The sequence below is a fragment of the Camelus dromedarius genome, chromosome 5 (assembly GCF_036321535.1).
Source record: "Camelus dromedarius isolate mCamDro1 chromosome 5, mCamDro1.pat, whole genome shotgun sequence".
Taxonomy (NCBI): Eukaryota; Metazoa; Chordata; class Mammalia; order Artiodactyla; family Camelidae; genus Camelus; species Camelus dromedarius.
Window position 1 is genome coordinate 13,787,760 of NC_087440.1, and position 21,429 is coordinate 13,809,188.

A 21,429-nucleotide genomic window follows, 5' to 3' on the forward strand; every position below is an offset into this window, starting at 1 on the left:
GTTTTCCTTCCTCATGTCCTTTTGTTTCCAATTCTAATGACCACGTATGGCTCTTATAATTTGAAAAAAATGAAAATTCTGTCTGAGAAGAAAAACATTGCCTCTGTCCAGACTGGGAATACTGGCAGTTTTTTCTGCTTCTCCCCTTGTGAGGGATGACCTCCTAGCTATCCTTCTCCACGTGGCCCCTCGGGTCCCTCCTGCCTTCCACTCCTGCAGCTGCTGCTCTGTCCCAAGCTCATTTCCTCCTGCCCAGAACATGACGACAGTCTCTTAACCTAGCTGATTGTCCTGCTGTTCGTTCTCTCTCCGACCTACTTCTGGAAGCGCAAATGCTGGAATAATCCACGTCAGGGACGCGGCTCCCTTGCTGTAAAGCCCACGGCTCACCTAATGCTATTTCCTGGAGTCCTCAGCACGACCTTGCACTGGCTGCCTCGGCGGACTGGGGCCACGTTACTGGGCCCCCAGCACAGGCCGGGTTCTGGTGGGCGGGCCCTTTCACTCTCTCTACCTCAATTTCTGTGACAAAGCAGAGCAGCCTGATCATGCCAGCTCCACAGTAAGGGTCGTAGAGTCCCACCACGTACAGACTCAGCCACCATCACTGACCGTGACCTCGTTTAATCCCTCAGCATCTCCTCAGTGGTAACAGGGATGCGCTGCCTCCCTCCCAGGTCGGCTGTGGGAGGTCAGGGCCCAGCACTCCATGGTGGTCAGTAGCTGGTTCCCTCCGATCTCTCACCTTTAGGAACTGTCCTCTATCCACTGTGTTCCTCAGAGATCTCAGGAACTATGCCAGCTGCCCCTTGGCTGTAGGCACCCAACGCGAGCTCCCCATTCTCTCTCCAGCCCCATGGTGACCTCTGTCTGGTAGACATTCCCCCTTAGAGGAGTCCCCACTGCCACCTACCCCACAAATACATCCCTCTCAATTTGGGCTCTGTTCTAATGTTCAGATCAGTGCCCTGAAATACCTTCATATTCCAGGCGTCACTTCTTTGAAACTTGACGTGGCCCACTCTCTGGAATGTCTACTAAATTGGCCCAGCTTCAATGGCTGCCCCATCCCACATCCCCCTCCTAGTTCTCCCCCTCCGACATTGGTACCATGGCCCCTCAGCCTCCCAAACAGAAACCTAGGAGACGTCCTGGGCCTTTCCCTCTCCCCGTCCCCACACGTCACCAAGTCCAGCTCCCTCTCCTTCAGAAGCATGGTCTGAATCCATCCCACAGCATTGCTTTAGTTCAGACCCTCATCACATCTTGCCTGAACGGTGGCCACAGGCCCCTTTCTGCTCTTTCCACATCTCCAGCCTCGCCCCCTCCCCACTCCTCCCCCTGCTGCTCCAGCTGCTGCTGCTGCTGCTATCGTACCCACTAGCAGGGCAGCAAATCCTCCGTGTGGCACTCACTGTATCCCAGCTTTGAGCCAAATGCTCCATGCACTGCCCCTCATAATTCCCCTGACAATGCTATGATGATAGATTTCAAGTACCCATTTGACAGATTAGCAAACAGAGATTCAGAGAGGTCAAGTAACACCTAAGTAGTGGGGCCAGGATCTGGTCAGCCAGAGCCCCACCCTTAGCACTAGACAATTTTGCTTCCTCAAGCCTGTCCTCCCTTCAGTAGCCTGGGCCTGTCTGTTGACTTGGGTAAACAGGCAGCCACCCCTGGGGCTGTGACTGTCAAATGTTTCATTAATGAGATGTGTTCCTTGCAGGGAACCAACACCACATTTTCTTGGCCTCATGGCATTTGTCGAGGTCAGGCTCTGCCATTTTCTGACTTTTGTCTTTTCTCCAAAGTCCACACTGAGGAGGGGAATTTTTTTTTAAGTTTTAAATTCTAGTATCCATTACAACTGCTTTCCATTGTGAGGCCCCACAGGATTAATACTGTGCTGCAAAGATCAATTGTGTCCATGCCTGTGAGCTGTGGTTAAACGTAAGTTCAGAAAATCTGTTGTCTGACACTTTCTTACTGATTATGTAAAAGAACTATTGTTGACCTAGGGTGTTGTGATAAATCAAAGGTTACAAATTAATTGCATAGACTATTCCGCAGGGAGAGATCTGAGCAACTACCATGATCATACACGAAGATGACGTTTTAAAAAGCTGTTTCTGTTAGCTTTTCTCACACACCCATCTCTTTTTTTCTCTCTCTTTTTCAGCTTCATCTTGGGGGAAAGATGTGTGATCAGACCTTTCTAGTTAATGTCTTTGGCTCCTGTGACAACTGTTTCAAACAACGGGCTCTGAGAACAGTTTTCAAGAAATCTCAACAGCTCAGCTACTGTTCAATATGTGCAGAAATTGTAAGTGCCACTTTTTAAAGCCACTTTTTAAAAAATTTAAGCCATTACCTGTCTTTAAACACTGTCTAATGTGAGGGTTCTGTGACAGATGAGTTGCTATGGAATCAGTTTACACACACAAACACTGGCAGCACACACAGGATGGACACGACAGCACAGTGTGGGGGTTTAGGAAGTGGACTCTGGTCTCTGACTGCCAGGGTTCAACTCCTAGTTATGTCCCTTGGGAGCCTTGAGCCACTGGATCTCACTTCTCCCAGGAGGTCTGTTTTCCTATCTGGAAAACAACAATGATGGCAATCTATCTCATAGGGTTTGGGGAGGAACAAAAATGAGTTGATTTGATAGTGTTTAAAACAGTCCTCAACACAGGAAGTGTTTAATACATGTTTTCGCTTTGTTAGGACTAATGCTTTTTCCTTCCATCTTCTCCTAGTCGGCTTGGCAGGCAACCAAGGTAAAAGGGACTCTGGTAAATAAACAGCCTGGGAGCACCTTCCCAAAGGCCCTGGGCCAGCTGTCCTTAGGAACAGCTCTGGTGAAGACTGAACCATACAGGCCATCAGTAGTGAGCAAAATCAAGCTCAGGGAAAAATGCTCCTTGGGCCTAAGCCCTCAGTGAGGGTAGGGACTGAACACAAATCCTGGCACTTTTCAAAGTACACAGGTTAATCCTCACCAGAGATGGCTTTGCACAGGCTTCAGATCTTGCAACAGCATGGCTGAGGCTCTAGGAATGAGTCCTGTCTCACAGGATTTTTTGCAAAGCTGTGCTCAGTAGGGTGGCTGAGTGGAGCCCCCACCTGGTCACAGGTGGTAAAGCACTCTTCCCCACAAGCTCAGTAGGAAATCCCCAGTGATCGACTCAACGAAATATAAAACACACATTTAAGAGAGGAAAGATAACTTTTACATTTTATCTAACTGCAGAGGGAAGATTGTGTTTATCCTTCTGGTCCCACTGTAATTCCTGACAGTAATCACATTTTAAAAATTATTCCTATAAAGCAAATGGCAAGTAAGCAGCCTCAGGTGGCACACAGGCTTTGGTACAGCATAGGAATCCTGATGTCATGGGATTCAGGCTCAGTGTAACGGGCTTCTACCTGCAGCACACTGTGTTCTAAACTTGGATCTGCAAATTGCAAACTGAGGACATTCAGTTCTTGAACCTGCTTTCTGGTGGCCCTACCATCCTGGGGCAGTGCTATTTATTAATCCAGCTGATCTGTTTTTGAAACAATTTCCTCTGTGCATAGAATGAGCCCAGAATCCCAGCTGTCATGTCCTCTGTAGCATCACAGATTCTTCCCAGGTCAGAACCCTGCCTAGAGATATCCTTCAGAGGATTGTCGCCAGCCGTCTCCACCACAAGCACTTGGGGTTCCCAAATATTCAAATGGACTCCTTTGGCTGAGGAGACATCCAAATGATTGAGGTTTAATTTTTAATTCAGGTGTTTGGGATTAGGTAGACACAGCCCCCAGTGGACACTTTTCATGGATAGGGGCACCCCTGTAACTCCACCACTGCTGAAACTTAGCAGATCTCAACTTTTCTGATGTCCACTTCCTCACTTACAAAAAGCAGTGAACACCGAAGTACAGGAAGGCACTTTGCAAACTTTGCCATCCATTAAAAAGTTAACATGGCCTCATCTCTAGGTGGTAAACTCTCCAGATGTTTAGGGAGGATGTGTGGGGATTATTTTACACAGAGAATCTTCAGAGGAGGGCACACACCAGTATGAAGAGCCACTCACCCCAGGTCTTCACAAACTGGCAGACCCTGAGGCAGGCTCACACATCTCACGGTGGGCCAAGAGGTGCCAGCCTGAGGAGGTGATGAGAGGATGCTGCCTTCCCCAGGCCTTCTGGGATGACCCTTGTGAGAAGCGTCCCCCATGACTTACTATCTCATTTAAATTACTTCGTGTGAATTGCTCAAGGGTCCCAGGCAGCCTTAATACTTTGCCATATGTGGCTCTGAATGCTCCATGGAGTCACTCCTGATGAGGACCCTATGAAGAAGGTGTTATCTTCATTTATGGATGAAGGGCCTGAAACACAGAGAAATTAAAGAAGCTACTCAAGGCCACACAGCACACAGGATTTACCCCCTAGGCAGTCTGATCTAGAGAGAGCCTGTGCTCTTAACTTTTTGCTCTAAGAACTCTGAAACTGTTTCTGAGAGTGTGAATCAAGCAAATCATTGAAATTGTCAGTGCCTCCATTTCCTTATTCGTAAAATGGAGGTGACAGTAGTACCCATTCAGGGTGACTGCTGTGAGTTGTTCATGTAAAGCACTTGGAACGGTGCCTGGCACTATAAGGGACTGGAAGGAGAGGATGCTGGAGTCAGCCACAAAGTCACCAAGCTTGCTTCCTTGAGGGAACCTGTAGCAACGCTTCATTCTAAGGTGGAAGTCACCTCAGGAGTGGCGTGTCTGTGATCACTGTGCACAGGCTCAGAAGCCCTGAGTTGGGCCCCTGTGTGCCCCCAGCCCCATCACTACTTGCTTTTGCTGTCCTCAAGCTAGGAACTTAATACCCAAGTGAATAAAAGAAAAGTAAGGGCAAAGACCTCAGAACCCAGAACTAGTTTTATTTTTGTATATTTAAGTCAACAATCGAGTAAAGTTTCCAGTTAGTTGTATGGGGAGCATCAGAGCTCCCAGGGATCAGGCCGGGTACCAGTGCCACGAGCCAGGCCCCCTTGTCTTCTCTCTCGTCCACTCTCTGCACGTAGAAGCCACTGGGCAAGCGCATCAAGTCGCAAGCAGGGGAGATCTGTGCGGGGGAGTGGGAGGAAGGGGTGATGGAAGGGCTGTATAGCTGGAATTTCACCAAACCTCCAGAGGCCGGGCAGTCCTGGGTTGGAATCCCAGCTCCGCCCTCACTAAGTGCGCGTTCTTCAGCAAGTCACCTATCATCTTCCAGCCTCGGTTTTCTCACCGGTAAAATGGGCACGACTGTCCCTGCGTCCCCAGGTGGCGTGCGCAGCGGCGCCAACGCGAGCCTACCTGGGGGCACTGCGCGGGGGCGCGCACAGCGGCGCGGGCCGCGGAGGGGGCGAGGGTGCCCGCGGGCGCAGCCGGCGGAGGGGAGGTGATCGGCCGCCGCAGCCCGGCTCGCAGCGGCCCGCGTCAGCGCCGGAGGGCGGGGCGCGCTCGGGGAAACGGCTGGAGCTGCGCCGCCGGCGGCTGGGCGCCGGCTCGCTGGCTAGACCGTCGCCGCCCGCTAACTCGCATCCCTTTTCTCCCTGCCGCGTCCCCGCGCGAAGATGGCAGCCGACGGGCTGCACGAGAACGAGACGCTGGCGTCGCTCAAGAGCGAGGCCGAGAGCCTCAAGGGCAAACTGGAGGAGGAGCGGGCCAAGCTGCACGACGTGGAGCGTGAGTGCCGGCCGGGGCGGGGGCTGCGCGCAGGGAGGCGGGCGGAGGAAATGAGACCCACTCCTGCTCCCGGGAGGATGGAGGGGGGCGGCCTGGGCCCCGGGCCGGAGCCAGGCCCACGCCACCGCCCTGGTTGAGGGCTCCGGTGCCCGGGCTCGAGATGAGGCGCGGGTAGCTGCCCGAGCCCCCGGACGCGCGGGTGGGGGCCCCTAGCCTCGCAGCGCCCCCGCCCGCTAGCGGAGGCCAGCCGGCCTCTGGGCGGGGGCGCCGGGTGGTAGCAGCATCCAGCTGCTTCCCTCCTGATGAAGGATCGTGGGACCGGTTACCGTCAAAACCTGCCTGGAGGGTGCAAACTGATCATATTCACGCCCTTCCCTAGCGGAGCGGGGTGGAGGGGGTTGCCAGTGGAGGCAAGCGCAGCGAGCCCTTGTGGACGCGGCCTAGGATAAACTCTTGTTTTACAATCATTCGGCTTTCTCTATCACAGTTGTCTTTTCTTAGTTTTGCTTTTGCAGAGAATCAGATTCTGATTTAAAAGCTCACTTTTCCACTCTGTTCCCTCTTTTTGAAGGTGGAGAGCCAGATGAGGGGAAGGGAAGCAGAGGAGCTTACCAGACCCAAACATTTAGTTCATTTAAGGCTGTTTAAGAAGCTTTTGGATGGATGCGGTGTGGTTGGCATGGAAGAGCAGTATCAATCGTAAATACACTTACATTCTTGACTACAACCATAATTCAGAACCAGCTCTGTGATTTTTATGGGTGTGCAACAAAATAGCCAGGCTACATGACTCTTGGTGGGATCAGCTGCCCTTTACTCTGTCAGATGTTCTGTCCTCAGCAGAGCTTGGGCTCAGGCTAGGCTTGGGGAAGTGGCTTTATCTGCTTTCTTTTCAGCCCCTTGCTGAACACAGCCTCCCCACGGTGCCCTTAGGCACACCTATACGTTGTGCTTCTGCCATTCCTGTTGCTATTATCCCCTCTCCATCCTGTCTGGAAAAGAAAAATGGAGTTCATGCTACTAGATCCTTTAGCACCTGATTCCTTTCTTTGAAAAAAATCACTTGATAGAAACAGCTGACCTGAATCTCGAATGTGCTGTGCTTTTGTAGGGCCCTCCTTTAAATAGGAGGCAGGCTAAGCCCTATATCATTTAGAAATGTGTTCAGCTACAATTAACTATAAACTCCAAATAAAGTAGTTAAGCAAATTGGGAGTTATTTTTCTTAACAAGAACAAGGGGAGGTGATCACCAGCTCTGATTCAGCTGCCAACATGCCTCCAGGAACCCACACTTTTTTCTCCACTACCTGAGAGCACTGGCATTTGCCCCATGGTGATAATATAATGGCCCCAGGCCAAACATCACCTCTGTATCCAGGGCTGGAAGAAGGGGGGACATGAGCACCAGCCTCTATTTCTCCTTCTTTTCAGGAAGGCCAAACTTATTTTCAAAACCTTCCTTTCTCCCCAACAGATTTCTGCTTGCACTTCATTGGCCAGAACTAAGGCACATGGCTAAGGCAAGGGAGGCTGAGAAAGGGAGAAGTGAGCTGGGCACGTTACCAGCCCTAAAGTTGGGTTCTGCTACCAGAGAAGAAGTAGGGGATGGATGATGGTCTGCCCCATTGCCGTTTGCAAATTCCCACACCCTGCAGACGATAGCGCTGGTGCTGTAAGCAGCATATTGGTGCCTCTCAGGTGGGTCGTCTGATTTCTCCATTTTACAGATGAGGAAACTGAGGCACAGAGAGGTGAAAGGATCCCAGTTAGTAAGTAGTGGAACCAGGATTCCAGCCCAGCCTCACTTCAGCTTTTTTGCCAAAACTCTTAGTGCTCTATGCAGAGGGCGGTCTCCAGAAACTCTACTGAAGAGTACAGGCTGCCCACTGGGATATTTTTCAGTCTTTTCTGTGAATTGGTAAATTGCCTTAAGGCACAGAGATAGTCAAGTGCCACTTTCCAACAGGGAACCCATGTCCTGCCAAGAATGCAGTACCCTCAGAGGCCAGGGCCAGATTTTGGACCCACAGTGGGAGGATTTATCCCCACCTGCATATGTCAGAATTTTGGAGTTAAAAAGCCCAGAAGTCACTTGGTCATGGTGTCCTTTATTTTTTCTGCACTTCTGGATCACTTCTCTTCCACTCTCATATAAAACCCTGCTCCTTTGAGGCTCCAACCATTCAATGATCTCCCTTTCCCCTCCACTGCCCCCACCCTACTCCATGCTGCTGTGTCCTGAACCCCCTACTTGCCCCCATCCAGGCTCCTTATTTCTTAAGGACTTTGGCACATGGCTTAAGCCTTCCTTTTGGCCCTAAGCCCTGTCCCATCTCTGATGCCTTCAGGTCCACAAGGGTGACCCTCATAGGAGGCTGGCCTCTCCATCCATCATAGCCCCCTGGGATCACGGAAGCACTGAGCACCTCTCCTCCTCTGAGCACAGTCTGTCCCACCGAGATCCGTGGTCTCGGATCACTGGGCTGTTCTCTCTTCCAGTCTCCCAGCCTCTTCCTGAGCGTGTGCGTTTTTGCATTTTGGTGTCATTATATTATAGGTGGCCCTGTAGCCCCTACCCCAGTTGGGAAACCTCTTTAGGCTGCAAGCTAAGGTGACCAAGTCATCCTGGTGGATCCAGGACTCTTCAGTTTTAAAACGGAAAGCCTTGCATTCCAGGAAGCCCTTCGGTCCTGGGCAAACCGGGACGGTTGGTCAGCCTTCTGTTAGCTCTGACTTGCCTAAATTCTTGACTTAAAAAAGTCAACACAACAAAATCACAGAGCATAAACTTGGAGGAAAGTGAACTTAACTGAACCCCAGACTCTCACTTCTTCAGCTCCCATCCCTTTGACCCTCAGTCCAGTGTCCATCCTGTTGGGCCCTCATCCCCATGTCAGATCCTGGGCCGGCATTAACAGCAGGAAGGGCATTTATGGTGGCCTAGGGGAAGGCAGCCTACATCAAACTCCGCAGCCCCCACCCCGAGTCCCTGCTCTGCCTTCCCCTCCCTCCCCCAGCGCTTCCTGCTTCTCAGCACCTGTTCCCCTCATTGCCTTCTGCTTACTTTCTACCGTGGGTAGGCGCTCCCTTGCTTGACTCTAAGGCATTTTAGAACCATCAGGTGACAGCTTGTATTCGTTTCCTGTTGCTCTTGTACAAATTCCACAGAGTGGCTTAAAGCAACATAAATGTATTCTCCCACAGTTCTGGAGGGGGGAGGTCTAAAATGGGTCAGAAGGGCTGCATTCCTTCTGGGGACTTTATGGGAGAGTCCATTCCTTGTCTTGCCCAGCTGCTGGAGGTTGCCTGCAATCCTTGGCTCATGGCCTCGCATCACTCCAACCTCATTTCTGACATCACACCGCTTTCTTTGACTTTGAGCCCCCTGCCTCCCTCCTGTAAGGATCCTTATAATTAATTACATTGGGCCCACCTGCATAATCTGGGATAATCTTCCCGTCTCAAGGTCCTTAACTTTATCCCATCTTCAAAGTCCCTTTTGCCACTAAGGTAACATATTTACAGGTTCTGGGAATTAGGATGTGGACATCTTGCGGCCAGGGGCGGGGGGTGCTATTACACACCTCTTAAAACTAGAGGAGTCCCCTGTTTCAGCCTCAGCCTTGAGGCTCAGAAAGTTTTCTTCTCCCAGCAACTCCACCCTTTTCCTTATGGGTGAGGAAGCAGCTGAGATCCAAGGAAGGGTTAAAGGATTTCCCAGAGGTTATGCAGCTACTCTGAGGGAGAAGGGGCAATAGTCACCAGGCTCCTCACTGTGCTGGGCCATCTCTTAGAGAGCTGAGATTCACATTAGACAGGGAAAAAACCTGTGTGTGTGTGTGTGTGTGTGTGTGTGTGTGTGTGTGTGAAAATATGTCAATATTAAGTAAAAAACCCAAAATGTCCCACAGTGTATATAACATGACCTCATTAAACGAGATGCTTGTGTGTGTGTGTGTGTGTGTGTGTGTGTGTGCGCTACATCTGGGAAACCTGTTACCTCTAGAGAGGAGAGTCGGGGGGACGTAGAGATACTTTTCATTCTATAGCCATCTGTGCATTTACTGCTTTCATGTAAATACTGGAGTGGGAGTCAAGAAGAAAGGGAGAGAGTTCAACTTTAAAGAGTTCTAAACTTGAAATTAAACTGCTAAATGATCGGGTATCCAGGCTGAGAACAGGCAGCAGGAGGGAGGCCGTGTTCCTTTCAGACAACATGTGTGACCACCTGGTGGGCCTGTGTAGGGGCTTCATCCAGGGTCCCAGCTCCTTTGGGGAAGGTTCTATTCTTGTCTAGGAACAGAGCAACTCGAAGAAGATTTATGTTATTTCTGTAGGCACAAATCTAGACAAAATATGGGAAATCACAGGTTTTATCATCCAATGCTATTCACTTCTCTATCTGTTCTCAGTGTGACTTTCTAAAAGGTTTTATTCTCAGGGGCTTTATGGCTGGAGTCTTGGACTATTCTGATTTTATGGTGTAGGGAGAAATTTAGAAAAATCAAATTTCTGGATTAGTCTGAAGCAAAGATGTTGATTCACTTTTTCTGCATTCTAAGGAAATATGCTGCGGGTCCGGAGGCTTGTAGACGTGAATTTCCCAGCAGAGCAGTCTCCTTCCAGCTGCTCTTCTGCATGTGGCTTGCCATGTCAGAAAGAGCAGAAAGCAGACTTGCCTTTCATTTCCTCTCCCCTTCTCCTTGCTCTGCATTCATAGTTACACAGAGCCAGCTAATGCAAGTGGCTCTAGAAACTGTCCCAGTAAAGTGATGTCCGCTGTAGCAGATTCAGGCGTGCAGACAAACAAGTCCTCCGTGACCCTGCCACCCAGAGGTAGCCACTTTCAATATTTTGATGTATTTCAGAGCTTCTCTGCTCATGTTTGTGTCTGTATTTATAAGCGTACTTGGGACTGTACTAGGTATAGTTTGAGTCTGGTTTTAATTTAACCCAATGGATTGAATAGCTCATTGTGTCATTTTACAGTTCTTTTTAATGTCAGTATTTAAAAATTATGATTTGGAACCATGTAGTACTCCATCATAAAGGCTGCACCATAACTGAACCCTTGCAACTTTTAATTTGGGAGTTCAGGGTAGGTTTTTTCGGTTTGTGGCTAATATACGGTTTGGGGGCAATTCAAAAATCTCTGACAAGTACAGGTGAGGTCACGTGATTGTAAATATTTTTCCATCCATCCAACTGTTTGAGGCTTCTGTATACATCCCACCCCATTCTACCTTGGAGTAGAATCAGACAGAATGAGTTTTTAAAAATTAGCTTTGGAGAATTTTTCCTCCTTGATTCCTTTGCTCTTCTACCAAATAGTGGCCATCACAAGACTGTATGCTGGTGCAAAATTTAGAAGGTTATTCAAGTTCATTTTCAAAACAGTTCTGTTTTCCTGTTTAAAACCTCTCACTTGTTTTGAACTTGTGTCTGTGTTTGCAGTCGATTTCACAATGTTCATTGTCAGGGAGATTTTAGAGCCTTTTGCTGCTGGGGTCGTTATTTCACAGCCTCTGGAACACTGGGAATGGCACTGTTGTGTATTTTCACTTTCTGAATTTTCATGGCCTGAATTCATGGGTATTAACCTGCATGTTCTACATTTTACTTTAGGTTCCTGTGTGCTCTGATCATAAAATAAATAACAAAGCTATTCCCTGAAAGTTGAGAGGAAGCCACATCTTGATGAAAAGTTCATCTTTGCCTGAAGCCAGAATTATAGATTATTTCCAAGATCCCATCCAGATAAACCTTTCACACCTTCATTTTACAGAGGAGGGCACAGGCTCAGAGGAGACATTTGTTTACCTCTAATTTATATCAGTCCTGCCCTCCCCTCAGGCCTCATTGTCCTTTCCCGAGAAGTGACAGGGCTGGGGCCCCACACTTGCTGGCCTGCACACTTGCTGTTTGGACCTGCGGGCCTGTGGACGAGAAGCGTGCTGAGCTGATGTGCCTCTGAGCCCAGCTGCTCCCTCGACCATCCACCAGCTTGGCTCTGCTCTGTCTAGTTTCTAGATTGGCTTCTAGTAAGATTTTATCTATGAGAGAAAGTAGAAGAGGGCAGGGCCCAGGGTGGGACCCCGTGGGGAGGAGCTTGTGCAACTCAGAAATTTGAAAACCACTGATCCACAGACTGCCTGACCCCAGGACCCAGGCATTGTGGGTTCAGCCCTGCACAGGGACAGTGCTCCCACCTGCTTGTTGAGACAGTAGGACCCTCTCTGGCTCTAACTTTGCACCCCTCTCCCAGCCAGCTGGTGCCGAGCCAGGACGAAGGCAGGTTTCTTAACAACTGGTCTAACTGAGCCATTGCTCTGCCTACATCAGGAAGTGTGGGGGATCCAAGGTTGGGGTGTCTCCTTGACCAGGAAGCCATTGTCACTGCCTCACCTTGTCGTTGATTTTCTGAAGAATCAAAGCCACCTGCCCAGAGTTGACCCCATGGTGGGAGGAATCTGTCTGTTCCTAGAGGTCCAGGTGGGTGTGCATAAGGTCCTTAGCCTCTCTCAGCCTGTTTCCTTTTCTGTAGAAATGAGGATAAAGCCTGTGACCTCAGGCTGAGTGTAAAGCTCTCCGCCCAGGACCTGTCACGCAGGAGACATGACGTGAATGGTGGGTAATGGCAGCGTGCCCTGAAAGCCTTTAAAGATGTGCTTTCCCTTTGATTGAGCAATGCCACGAGTTGGAATTTATCTAAGGAGTATCACAGAGGCCGCAGAGCATAGTAAGTATCCACTGGTAGGGAATTCTTAGATAACGGTATATCCATACAGTGGAATGTTCTGCAGCCATTAAAAATAACAGATAATTACATTTGACATGGGAAGACACCCATAAACATATCAGGTAAAAAAACAGGTCCCCAAAATTGTATGTGGAGTGTAACTGGCTGATACACATACACACATATATGCCAAGAAGCGGTCTGGAAGAATATATATCAAATTTGGGAATTGCTTGGCAGCTGAAGCAGAGATGATGGATTAGAAATACGGAAAGATACAGAAAAAGAAGGGAAAGCAGCTTAAAATTACGTTAGCCCACCAAAACCAGCTGCTTAGTTAGGATTGCTGCAGTTGATTGAACTTTAATAATCACTGAGCATTTACCTTATGCTTTCAATAAATATCTACTGGGTACCCACAGTGTGCCACGCTGAAGAATAATAGCTAACACTCCTCGGGTGCTCCCTTTGTGCCAGGCGTGGATGCTCATCCCAACAACCCTGCGCGGGAAGCCAGGTGGCGGGGAGGCTGGCGGAGGCGCAGCTGGTGTGCGGCTGCGCGGGGCTGGGACCCGCCGGCTCCGGACGCTCCGCTCCGGTTATGCTCCAAGGAGATCCAACGAGGCAGCACCCCCTCCTCCTGCCACTTACCTTCTGGTGGGGTTTCTTAAACGGTTATCATTATATTCTAGGAAGTTCTTATTATAGAAAGCAGCTGCTTGTGCTCATCGTTTCTTTTTTCTTTTTTTTTTTTTTTTTTTAAAGAAAGACAAAGTTAAGTCCTGAAGGGGTAGTTCATCAGAAGGCAAAGGAGAAACCACATTGACCCTGAACTGAACTCCCACAAATGATTTACAGAACCTATTAAGCTTGTTTCCAGTTTTTTTGTTTTTGTTTTTATTTCCTGGTATTTCAACTTAAAAAAAAACTCTTTAATTCAGCAGATGTGAGACTGGGCTGATAGAAGCAGGATAGAGTGGGTTGGGAGTGAATCTGCATATGGGGAAAGAAAATGCAGTGAGAAAAAATAATTAATAGTTGGGATGTGTTCAAATTCGCATTGTGTAAGGAGGCCCTATTTTGGTTGGCAAGTCATTTTTTTTTTTTTTTGTAAGAGGGACGTGAAATAGCGATATAATGCTGAACTGGGGGGAGCAGCAGTAATACGGACATCAAGTTTCAAAGTGAAATACTATCTGGAATAGGGTCGCAGCTTGGAGCTGGTAAAGGCTTGTGAAAAAGGCCTATAAGAAACTAGAAAAATTCAGTCTGTTTTTAAATTTCATTCAGTGTGTTTTGTGAAGAATGTGTCCATAAAAGACTAATGTGCTGTTTGTGGCTATAAACAACTCAGTGTTTTTGCAGAAGCCATGGTGTAATAATTGCACGCTCGTGTAGCACTCTACAGTTTAGCAATTTTTTTTTTTTTACAGCTTTTTAACCTGTTCACTCTTTTGTTCTTTCCTTACAATGAAATGGGGCAACTGAAAGAAACCAAGACTTCTTGGAGGGGTGGCTGCTTCCGGAGGGGGTGGGGGGCGGGGTCAGGGAAGAACAGGAGCCTGCAGTAGACGTGCCCAGGATGGTGGGGGCCTGTTAGAAGGTCTCTGGAGCCTGCCTGATGGGGTCCCACTGAGCAAATCAGGGGCGAGTCGGACATCAAAATAAATAATAGGAAAGGATTGTGATCTCTTAAAGTGAGAATCCGTGAGCCCATACCGATGTAAATGAATGAATACATTAGGGAGGCAGGAACACTCCTCTTTACATTAGAAAGCCAATTTAAAAATGCAGAAGGAACGATGGAATTAGAAAAGTCACCACTTGCCAACCTCATAATAATTGGTTCAGGCAAGAATCATTAAAGGATGTTGAAAGTAGGGTATTCAGCTTTGATGAGTAACAAGATATTTAGCTTCTCTCCAAGTGCATCGCCACAAAGTACTTGTTCATGGCAAAAGGCAAAATAGTAACTGTGCAGTGGAGAACTCTGGAAGATGCCACCTTAACCAGATGATCAGAGTAAACATTGCTGATGATAGGACCGCCAGACAGCAGGTGCCTCCTGACAGGACAAGTGTGCAGGCAGGACCTCAGTGCTAGTCTGTGGTTTTCCTGCCAAACGTGCGTTACCCGAAGCATCAGACAAGCCCAGATTGGGGAACAAAATGACTGAAGACTAAAGAAAGTGACCACTGAATGTAACACGGGATCTTGGAATTTCTTTCGCTGTATAAGATATTGTGGGGACAATGGAGAGTGTCTCCATAAGGTCTAGAGATTGGACATAGTATTGTTTCAATGTCAGTTCTCTGACTTTGATCATTATAGTGTGGTAATGTAAGAGAGGCCCTTGTTTTTAGGAAATACACACTGAAGTGTTTGGAGAGAAGGAAGGGAGGATTTCTCAAGAAGGGGCACTGTTGTCACACTGTCTGTGTCTCAGAACCTGGTCCTCGGCCACAAGGTTGAGTGTGCCTTGTCCTTTTAGTGCACCAGGTGGCAGAGCGGGTGGAGGCCCTTGGACAGTTTGTCATGAAGACCAGAAGGACCCTCAAAGGCCACGGGAACAAGGTCCTGTGCATGGACTGGTGCAAGGACAAGAGGAGGATCGTGAGCTCGTCACAGGTACGTCACACCTGTCGGGTGGTGGTGGGCAAGTTTCTGATTTCAAAGCTGAGGGGAAAGAGAGTCACCCTTTCAAAAAAACCCTCTCTGAATGCTGAACATCATGACTGTGTATTCTCCAAAGGACACGAGTTAGCTGCATGAAGAATTCTCTGGCCCACTTGAGAACTAATTCACTAATTTGGGTAGATTTGGCATTGGTAATAACTGAAATTTATAAACTATATTTGACACACCATTTTTCAAAGTTATTTCTTCTTGAGCGTATTTCAGGGTCTTATTTGTGGGTGAAGCCATTATTTAAACAGCAGGGTTTTTTTTTTTTTTCCTGCATTGAGGGCATAAGTGATTGAGATGCTACTGTGGCTTCTTTCAGTTTAAGAGTTTAGCAGTTTTTATGCCTTAAAGAACAAATTTAAGATCTGTATTTTGTGAAGTATGATTTTTTTCATTCATTTTATATAGTTGACATAGTTTATTTTACATCTTATGTCTTAGTTAGCTACTGCTGTGTAAAAAATTACCCCCAAATTCAGCAACTTAAAGTAACAAATATTTAGTATCTTACATGGTTTCTGAGAGTCAGGGGTCTGGAGCAGCTCAGCTGGGTGATTCTGCCTCAGGGTCTCTCATCAGATTGCAGTCAGGATGTTGATGGGGGATGCAGTGATCTGACAGCTTGGCTAAGGCAGAAACTCACCTCCAAAATGACTCATTCACATGACCATTGGCTGGAGGCCTTAGCTCCTCACCGTGTGGGCCTTTCCACTGGGCTGCTACCACATGGTAGCTGGCCTCCCCTAGAGCAAGAGGGGGAGACAGGCAGAAGCCGTGCTGTCTTTGATGCCCTCGCCTCAGAACTGACATCCCCTCCCTTCTGCCGTGTTCCACTGGTCACACAGACCAACCCTGATCTAATGAGGGAGGGGCCTGGACAAGGATATGTTTTTCAGGAGGCTGGCTACCAGTGCTTAGGGCTTTTTATGTCTCTTTTGATGTTACATGCATTGAACATGAAACCATAAACTGAAGTCATATGTTTTTACGGCCCCCAGCCTTTGCCTCTACCTTTAGTCTAGCCTTTTCAAAGGAGAATTTAGTTTTTATTTATAACCCTTTTAAGCATAAAAACTGTACATAGTCTAAGTAATCCATAAACCCTAATGTCTCTGTCAGTACTGTGTTTGATAGCACAGGTGTTACTAATCTCCTGTTATTACCTAAAAAATCGTCTGTCACTTTGCACTTGCTTTTTTTATGGTCATAAAAATTTTAGTTTATTACTTATATATTTTACTGGAAAAGAGAACAAAGAAAAGGTTTTTACTCCTACCACCCTGTCACAGTCATTATTTTAGAGCATTTCTTTCTAGACTTTATTCAAATGCTCATTTCTACAAAGTGGTTGTTGAGATGTACATGTTGCTGCCCAGACTTTCAGACTTTTTTTTTTATCCTTGGAAGGATACCGTATGTTGGATTTTCTGTTTCTCACGTACCACTCTTACTAGAGAGGCAGGGAGGGAGGGACGCTTGGGCCCTGCTGACTCACGCCATCCATCCACGTCTACTGCACAGAGACAGGAGAGGTGGGTGGGGTGTGGGAGGAAGGTGGAAAATAGCATGAGGGCTGCGGAGCAGACTTTAGTGACTCAGAGCAGCCCTTCTCCCTTAAATGGTGGCAGATTAATCCGCCTGACTGTGTGGGTTAGGGTTCGGGGTGGAGGCACAGTCTCTCCAGGTACGTAGGCCCTTGGTGTATCTGTCTGTGCTTGTGGAGGACGCTGCGTTTAGTTATGAGACTGATTTTTGCCTGTTGGTGCCTTGCTCTCTCCACAGCACACAGTGGTGGGCGGTGGGCCCAGGCAGGCAGGCTGTGCGGTGGAGGAAGACTGAAGGGAACTGACTTGGGCGATGCACTGAGTCTGTATCCCGCCGCCGCAGTCAGAGCCCCTGCTCTCTGCTCTGCGCTGTTATCTAATCCACCCACACATCACGATCATGTTTGGGCGTTTAGTCAGAGAGATTAGACTGGAAGAACCAATGTGCTTAGGAGTTTTGAAAGGCCCCAAGCTGCCGGCTTTGACCTTGATCTTAGCCTCTCAGCCTCACGCAGCACCAATATGGACATCTTCCATCAGATCAAGTGAAGCGAGCAGCTGTCACTTGAGATACCCAGACCTTGCTGGTGCCCTTCAGTGGCATCCACCTCACTCACCAGATTGGGCTTCACATGGCTTGAGTGATTAAAAACATCAAGCCTGCCGCAGAGGCTGCAGACTCTCCATCCCCGAGGATGCTCGGGGGACCCATGTGCTGAAGGAAGTTGGCTCAGCCGTCCTGCTCCACTGCCGGCCAGAGCCCCAGGGCCCAGACAACCCGGATACCACATTCTGGGCAGGTGACTGCACTGTGGGGACCGGGGCTCATGTGGATTTGTCTCTGGTGGGTTTGTATTACAAATAAATGACCTCGGAGCCCCTCCACACCCCCCACCCCCCACTCCGTGACGGCTGTAGCAGCGGCTGCAGTGAAGGTGGCAGCACTGTCTGTGGCATCACCAGCCCAGAGCTCACCTTCAACAGAGAGGGCTCTTTGTTTCCAGAACAGCTGCCCCCGGGGGTCCCCACCATCATAGGTGTGAGTCCCATGTTGTTCTCAGCAGCTCAGGTGTGGTGGGTGTGCAATGTCTGCGAGCACCTGGGGAAGTCAGACTGATCTCAGGACCACCCAGCCCCAGTCCACGGCTTCCACGAAGGGAGGGTGGAGGGCCCAGAATGGGGCGGAGCTCTTGCACAGCCCTGCAGGGAATGTGCAGTCAAAGGTGCTTGGTAGAGAGGACAGGCTGGTGGGGATGGCGAGGAGAAGGTCAGAGAGTGTTAGTTACCGTCAGGCATCTGAAAGTGATTTCAGGCTTCTCTTACCTGGTTAACTTACCGACACTGACGGGGTGTGGTGGTGATGACAGTTTACTAGCAGTTTGTGCTTGATTTATAAGTGGTGCAGAGGAAGTGTTGGAGCGTTGCTTTCTGTGGTCGTACCTCCACAAGGGATGCAGGGCTGAGGACTGAGCCTTGCGTCAGGCTGGGAGGTGCTGCCCCACCTACTCCCATTTCTTCAAGGGTAGGTTGGAGGGTCTTGATTGTCTGGCTGCTTGCCCTGGCTTCCGCTTGGCAGTGCCCAGCTGGATGTGGCTTTCTGAGCGGGTCTCAGCAGTTACCTGGAAAGGCTTGTGGGCAATTCTTGAACTGTTTACTCTTTTCTTCTTTTTTTTTTTCCTTTGACGTATAGTTGATGTACAATATTACATAAGTTACAGGTGTACAACATAGTGATTCACAATTTTTAAAGGTTATCCTCCAGTGATAGTTACTATAAAATATTAGCTATATTCCCTGTGCTGTACAGGACATCCTCATAGCTTATTTTATACACATAGTTTGTACCTCTTCATCCCCTACCCCTGTATTTCCCCTCTGCCTTCCCTCTCCCCACTGGTGACCACCAGTTTGTTGAACTGTTTACTCTTTTCCCTCCAGGATGGGAAGGTGATTGTGTGGGATTCCTTCACTACTAACAAGGTAAGGCATGGTCCCCTGGATTGAGGCCCTTCATAACCCCAGCCCTGTCCTCATCCTTGCCAAGCACCCCGCTAGTGGTCGCCCTGCCCTTCAGGAGCCTGTCTCGGGGTGCAGACCCCATGAGAGCCCATCCATGTTCAGGCAGCCTCGCAGCCCACTGTAGTGTTCCTTCCGCTCTCCAGCCGAACCCCTTACCCAGAGAAGGGCCCACGGGGCTAACGTAGAGGATACTGACACCAGAACAGGAGAGGCCGTGGCCTGGAAACTTGTCCCATTTACAGATGCTCCTGCATTTATGATTTTTCTTCTGACTGGTGATGAGAGGTACCACATCCCCAGTTCTCTTTCCCTCCCTCTTTGACTTGACCGCATAGCTAATGGACTTGAGCTAACGGGATGGGAAGCTGAGGTTGCGGTGGAATCAAATGGCACTTCCCGGGGATGCAGTCTGTGAGCCTCCTGCAAGTCTGGCAGAGGCGTGCACAGCCCCAATTTAGACCTAAATTGAGACTAAATAGAAAGGCTGGACTCTATGTGCAGGTGTGCTCTCGTGCCCGCATTGTGTTGGCATTTACAATAACAAGTACTGTGTATTAAATATGGATTCCAGTAGTCACTTAGAAAGAAAGTCGTCCTTTTCACTGTCTGAAAAAGGAAACCTATATCTGTCTCAAACTGAGCAGCGTCCTCATTCCACGTTATTGAATGTGTTCAGTGAATGTCATGTGCATGTATGTATATATGCACACATATGCACACACACACATATACTTTTTCAGATTCTTTTCCATTATATGTTATTACAAGCTATTGAATATAGTTCCCTGTACTATACAGTAGGTCCTTGTTGTTTATCTATTTTATATATAGTGGTGTGTATCTGTTAATCCCAATTGAATGAACTTCAGAAACCATCCAGTCCCAGCCTCCCCCTTCCCAGATGGAGAAGGAGACTGAGGTAGGACAGGTGGTCAGCCTCCATGAGGCTGTACCTCTCACTGGTGCCGCGACCAGGGCCAGGGCCCATGTCTCCCGTGGAAATAAGGCTGCAGACGCAGAAGCATTTGCACTGTGCCTTTGTTGTTGACTTATCTGCATGCAAGAGGATGTGAGTGACTCAGACACCAGCCAGGAGCCAAGGACTTACACCTCGTTCTTAAGGCTTCCATTTTACAGGTTCCCTGAGCACAGCTCCGCTCACCCTCCCCACCCCCACCCCCATCATAGCTGCCCAGGAATGCTTTAGGACCCTGAGGGGGCAGAGGCTCTTGTATACTCACTTACAAGTAAACAGACTCATCATATACGTGTAGAAAGTTTTTTATTCAGGAGTATTTTTTTGTTTGTTTGGGGGGGTTTCATTAGGGGGGAGGTAATTAGGTTGATTGATTGATTTTTAGTGGAGGTACTGGGGATTGAACCCAGAACCTCATGCATGCTAAGCATGTGCTCTACCGCTTGAGCTATACCCTCCCCCCATCATTCAGGAATATGTTTTGATAACAGAGGGAATCTGAGTAAATAAGGTAAAGTGTATACGTATCCAAAGTGAAATTCAGATGGACCTTTCAGAGAAAACGAGCCCCAATATGCATTCACAACAACAAGAGGAGTATAACATTAATAAAGAAGTAAAACATTGAGGCTATTGTTTTGCTGGTTGAGATTTTTAACTGTCAGAATATATGACATAAAGTTTGGTTGATGATAGGGAAGCTGGATCTCCTCGTGGGTATTGAGCCAGTCTTTACCCCACTCCACTGCCCTTTGAAACTAGAATGTGATTTAGTAGGACTCCAGTGATTTTATTTGTAAGCGTTGACATTTGTGTAGAAGCACCCCTCGTTCCTTCTGTGACGGTGTGTGCTGTGTTTCAGGAGCACGCGGTCACCATGCCCTGCACGTGGGTGATGGCGTGTGCGTACGCCCCATCGGGATGTGCCATTGCATGCGGGTAAGTCAGGCGACAGCAGCCTCTCACACGTCCTCTTAGCCATGCAGGACTCCTCTGTGGACGGAAACAAGCAAGCGAATAAGAACTTGTAATTTCTGTTGTTTATTTAAGCAGTGTGTAATCCTCCCTGAATTTTATCAAAGAAAAAAACTACAAAAAAATATTTCATAGTTATTATCATTACAGATTGTTAGTAGTGTAAGTGTCAAACCTATCCTCTCCACTCTCAAATGATGTTGGCAGGGACTATAAATTGGTGCAAGCTCTTTGGAAAGCATGCTGGTGATGTATATCAAAAACCTTGAAAATATATAACCCTTGACCTAGTAATTCCACATCTAAGAATGTTTGAAAATAATGATCCAAAAATATAGAAAAACCATATAAACAATAACACATATTGTAGCATTATTTAAAATAAAGCAAAAAAGAAAAAGGGGAAACAGTATGTCCATCAAAGGAAATTGTTAAGTGAATTATGATACATGAATTGGATGGAATATTATATAGCCATTAAAAATGAAAAATTCTTAATTATGATAATTGAAAAGAGTGTCAAGATTCTTAGGAAGATTTTCCTTAATCTGTGTTCTCCTGGAGCTCAGTTTAACAGAGTTGGCTGTGAGAACTTCAGCCAACATAATTCTCTGTCCCTGTGTGAAACAATTTTGAGACCATTCAAAATATTTCCATAGTAGGATCTCAACCATGTTTAGAGAAGAGGCATCAGTATAAAGGCTGTGATGAATTATACCAAAAACACAACAGTAGTTCTTTCTGGATGATGGGACTATGGGTATTTTTCTCT

At 48.0% G+C, this 21,429-nt stretch overlaps 1 protein-coding gene across 2 annotated transcripts in view; it reads left to right on the forward strand.

Moving 5' to 3' along the window:
* The first annotated feature begins 5,482 nt into the window (after positions 1-5,482).
* The window catches only part of GNB5 (G protein subunit beta 5), a 38,702-nt gene continuing 22,755 nt past the window's right edge, over positions 5,483-21,429 (forward strand). For both annotated transcript variants that reach the window (XR_004137159.2, XM_031453043.2), the window contains exons 1-4: positions 5,483-5,717; positions 14,950-15,086; positions 18,626-18,667; positions 20,545-20,621. Coding sequence is in view for 1 of the 2 variants with exons in the window: in XM_031453043.2 (XP_031308903.1) it covers positions 5,606-5,717; positions 14,950-15,086; positions 18,626-18,667; positions 20,545-20,621 (368 nt within the window). In the remaining variant the exon portion in view is untranslated. The remainder of the gene's footprint in view (positions 5,718-14,949; positions 15,087-18,625; positions 18,668-20,544; positions 20,622-21,429) is intronic.